The following is a 5,000-nucleotide window of genomic DNA, read 5'->3' as shown; positions in this document are numbered from 1 at the left end:
ATCTCCAAAAACTTTACACCCAACAACATTATCTCTATAAACTTTACACCCAACAACATTATTTCCATAAACCTTACACCCAAGCCCATCACTGCTCTAAACTTTACACCCAACACCATTATTTCCATAAACTTTACACTCAACAACATTATCTCCATAAACTTTACACCCAACAACATTATTTCCATAAACTTTACACCCAACAACATTATTTCCACCCAACAACATTATTTCCATAAACTTTACACCCAACAACATTATTTCCATAAACCTTACACCCAACAACATTATTTCCATAAGCTTTACACCCAACAACATTATCTCCATAAACCTTACACCCAAGCCCATCACTGCTCTAAACTTTACACCCAACAACATTGTTTCCATAAACTTTACACCCAACAACATTATTTCTATAAACTTTACACCCAACACCATCACAGCTTTAAACTTTACACCCAACACCATTATTTCCATAAACTTTACACTCAACACCATTATCTCCATAAACTTTACAACCAACAACATTATTTTCATAAACTTTACACCCAACAACATTATTTCCATAAAGTTTACACCCAACTCCATTATTTCCATAAAGTTTACACCCAACACCATTATTTGCATAAACCTAACACCCAACACCATTATTTCCATAAAGTTTACACCCAACACCATTATTTGCATAAACCTAACACCCAACACCATTTTTTCCATATACTTTACACCCAACACCATCACAGCTATGAACTTTATACCCTACACCATTACGGCCATAAACATTACTTAGCGTTTCTGTAATTTATAATGATCATGTTGAATGTACTGTAGTGCTCAAGACCCACCCACTGTTGTTTAATAACAAGTTTGGAAAGCTTTTACTAATGTGAACTCAGATATTGTTTTGCTGAGTAGTCTGACTTTTGGAGAAGTCTGTATATATATGTCTGTGTTCATTACATATTGTTGCCTTCCGGGTGCAAAATCTTCCCCTCCTATAGTTTCCATGGCGACAGCATCAGGGGATTGTTTTATTACTCTTTTCAGTTTCTTGCTGTTGTTTTACTCTGCGATTGGATCAGGATGTATAACTCACTGCAGTTTTCCTTAACCAAATTTGTGACTAAGGGTCTGTATTTGTGAGAGTGTTGTCTCACCACTGATGTCTCACCACGCCGTTTTTTTTTCAATGTCCTTGTAAATGCTTGAACCTGATTGATGTGAAGTATGACATCACAGGCCAAATTTCTGCTCCAGAAAACACAATAAAGTGAATTCACCAACAGCACCTCCCTGGAATCTTCAGGAGCGCCCCCTAAGGGACAAACTGAAGAATCGGATGGAACTTTTATAAATTTAATGTAGATTTAAAGCACTTTCATGCCTACTTATCCAAGTGTTCAGACCGTCTCAAAATTAGATTCATTTGTCTTTAAACCTGCTTGCTTTTGGGTTTGGATTGGTTTCACACTGCACATGAGTACATGATTCCAAAAGCACAAAAAATGCCATTGCTTGAGGTGTGAGTAACGTCACACACATTTTAGTCAAAGCAAAGGCAAAATCTAAACAAAGCTTCCTGTGCATGCAGGACTCAGAGATCAATAAATGATATAAATTGTGAGTTTTAAACATTGTACGCTTCACATCCTCTGCTCCTCCTTTTTATGTTATTATTCATATTTCCAGAACACTGAGTTTCTGCAGCGCTGAAGCCCGGATCTTTTGCATCTCATGGCTCAATTCAGCAGCAAACACACACACACACACACACACACACACACACACACACAGCGTTTGATTCTTTTCCTGCAGATAAGTCAATTCAGAGTCAAATTACTTTCTCACCAGAGAACTCATCCTCCTGGGACTCGACCCCAATTACCATAAAATATTTAAGAATATATAATAGTTTCTCTTTTCTCTACTTTCTTTTTTTAACATAATCTATCTGTAAATCATTATCACTCTCACTTGCCTCAGAGTCTCTCCCTCTCTCTCTCTCTCTCTCTCTCTCTCTCTCTCTCTCTTTCAGCTTTATATGAAAAGTGACATTTAAACAAGAGAACCGAGTGAGTTTGGATAGAGTTGCCACTGGGGAAATCTCTACAGCGTCAAAATAGTCTGATCTGTTGGTTTTGTCTGTCATATGATCCCCAGACATGTGTGTGTGTGTGTGTGTGTGTGTGTGTGCGTGCGCGCTCTATAAGACTGGAATAAATTGCTTTGGGATTTTGCTTTGTGTTTGATCCAGATACATGACCTCTAAGTTTATTAATTAATTAATCTAATTATCTAATAGTAAGTGTCAATTGACAAATTTGTGACTGAACTACAGAAAAGGCAAAAAAGAAACAATTTCTTATGTTTTTTTTATAATGTTTTGTCTCCTCCGTTCTCAGTCCATCCGGAGTGACTCTCCCCACCCCCTACTACCAGCCCCAGGAGGAGGACGGGCGGCCCTTCATCTGCTCGTTAGCACAGGATAACGGGATCATGTCGTGCTCAGATGTTCCTCCACTGAGGGAAGGAGGGACGGAGTGCTGTTTGGATAAAGAGGACGCTCTCCAGGCCCTCGGATCAGAACCTAATGGCAGCTCCATGGGGCTCTGCGTCAACTGGAACCAGTACTATACCCGCTGTGTGACTGGGAACAGCAACCCCCACAAGGGCGCCATTAATTTTGACAACATCGGATATGCTTGGATCGTCATCTTTCAGGTAACATGGATATGTCAATGTTTGTTAAATGGACAGAAGGACAGGTACATTGGAAGATAAATAGAGGGATGGAATGATGTGCAGTAGATGAGTGGACAGATGAATAGATGAGTGAGTGGATCTACAGGTATGATGAATGGATGAATAGATGGTGGATGAATAGATGGATGTGCAGGTAGATGTGTGAATGTACAGTTATTCATATAAATGGGTAAATCCATGGTAGGTGTTGATTGGGTGAATGGTAGATATAAAGATAGTTGGAAGCAGGGCTGAATAAACATATGGGTGGATGGAGGGTTTAAGGGGTTGATGTACAGGTAGATGGATGGATGGGTGGATGAATGGATGGATGAATGGGTTGAATAAATGGGTGCGTGGAAGGACAGAAGGATAGACATATTGATGGATGCATGGATGGGTTTATGGACAGATGGTTAGGTTGATGGATGGATGGATGGATGGATGGATGGATGGATGGATGGATGGATGGAGATAAATGATTAGATAAAAGTTTAGAGTTCCTGTGCTTGTGGTGATGGAGTAGAGAAAGATCAGAGAGAGGGAGATGTAGTGTATCTGCTCTGTTCTCACTCACGTGGGACGTCTGTACATTTCTGTGTTTTTGTGTCTGAAGGTGATCACGTTAGAAGGCTGGGTGGAAATCATGTACTACGTGATGGACGCTCACTCGTTCTACAACTTCATCTACTTCATCCTGCTCATCATCGTAAGTTCCTGCTGTCTCAGACTCTCACTGTGCAGTGCAGTGCTCTCTCACTCAGAGGACCTGATGCTTTAGGGATCTGCTGAGGGAACGCTCCGGAACCCTGTAGAACCCTCACAGAGTGAGAATTGAGAAATTTAGGTGCTTAAGGTGGCTTTTCTACCCCACGTTCCCCACGTTCCCCTGGTTCCATGTTATTTTAGTGTGTTTAAGGTTACAGACTAGTTGCTGCTTTCTCCACTGCATATCATTGTGTGTATCGATTGTGATTCACTGTGTGAATGTGGTTTGTTCATATCTTCTGAAGTGAGGAACATGGAGCGAGCAGAGGTGTGAAGATCACATTTCACCCTGGACGTGATCCTTTTACTCTCTCTCTCTCTCTTCGACTGTTACGGCAGAACCACGTGTTATCTACACGCACTGTCAGCCGCATTCAGGTTTTTTCAGGACGAGACGCTCAGACAGACGGGAAGCGCTCTGCGAGGCACACGGGGGTAATGAGAGTAATAACACGGCTCGGCTCTGACTCCGACGCTCACGCCGACATTAATGACACACGGAGCAGCGCGTAAAGAGCGCACGGCTAACAGATTGGACAGACAGCTGCGTCACATTAACCTCGCGAGTCAAAACTGAAATAAATGTTTATGTGAGTCTTTAAAATAGACGACGTGACATTATCTCTCTCTCCTTATGGGTAGAAGATGAACTGTAATGGCTGCTGGTTAAATAGCACCATTACATCTTTATTCTCTTTATAGATCTGTGTGTTAGTGTGTGTGTGTGTGTGTGTGTCTATTTAATGATACTTTAAAATAGTGTGTGTGTTTGTCATGTGATAATTCTGCCAATTAAGTGATATTTAAAATGAACGAAGAGAGAAAACGTATAAAAATCACACGAAACGTCTGGAATATTCTTCACTCACTTTTTAAAAGAACAAACTTTGGCTGCTCACTGATTGGCAGTAACGGTGACAGTCATCAGGAGGCGTGTCTGAGTCTCTGAGTCCCTGAGTCACGTGGGCGTTTACGTGAGCAAAGCTCCCGTTGTTCAGAGTCGGGTCACGCAGCGGCTCAGGCCACGTGTCCGAGATCCACGTGTCCGAGATCCACGTTCACATTATCACAGTCACCTGCTGGGAGTCCACACCTCCGGGGTTTCTGGCCTGTTCTTCAGTAGAAGTAGATCATTTCCAAGGACAGTCCAAGGTCAAAACTATCACATAGCTGAGACAGATCTTTAATATATAACATAAATGTTTAAATGTTTGATTTTGTACAGGAGATTTGTTGTGATGAGGTTTTAAACGTTCAAGATGTTGTGAGATTCTGCAGCCGAGAGAGAGATTTAACTGTTTCTTAGTCAAACAAACACGTGTAAGTAAATATGTAGTTTTCCTCTTGGAGGAATTCAAATTTGTCTTGGCTTCAGCGCTGTTTAATTAGTGTGTCTGAGTGTGTGTGTGTGTGTGTGTGTGTGTGTGTGTGTGTGTTTGGCCACATTTCTCTCCAAATCAACACAGTTTGGGGGATTACAGGGCTTTGTT

At 41.3% G+C, this 5,000-nt stretch overlaps 1 protein-coding gene across 1 annotated transcript in view; it reads left to right on the top strand.

Annotated features, from left to right (window-relative positions):
• Positions 1–5,000, top strand: part of LOC128544524 (voltage-dependent T-type calcium channel subunit alpha-1I-like) — a 110,526-nt gene that overhangs the window by 48,973 nt on the left and 56,553 nt on the right. Inside the window, exons 6-7 of the mRNA XM_053514698.1 lie at positions 2,403–2,721; positions 3,359–3,451. Coding sequence (XP_053370673.1) covers positions 2,403–2,721; positions 3,359–3,451 — 412 coding nt within the window. The remainder of the gene's footprint in view (positions 1–2,402; positions 2,722–3,358; positions 3,452–5,000) is intronic.

The sequence above is a fragment of the Clarias gariepinus genome, chromosome 16, assembly GCF_024256425.1.
Source record: "Clarias gariepinus isolate MV-2021 ecotype Netherlands chromosome 16, CGAR_prim_01v2, whole genome shotgun sequence".
In the NCBI taxonomy this organism is placed as follows: Eukaryota; Metazoa; Chordata; class Actinopteri; order Siluriformes; family Clariidae; genus Clarias; species Clarias gariepinus.
The sequence above is the reverse complement of the archived record's forward strand: the minus strand, read 5'-3'. Positions and strand labels throughout refer to the sequence as shown.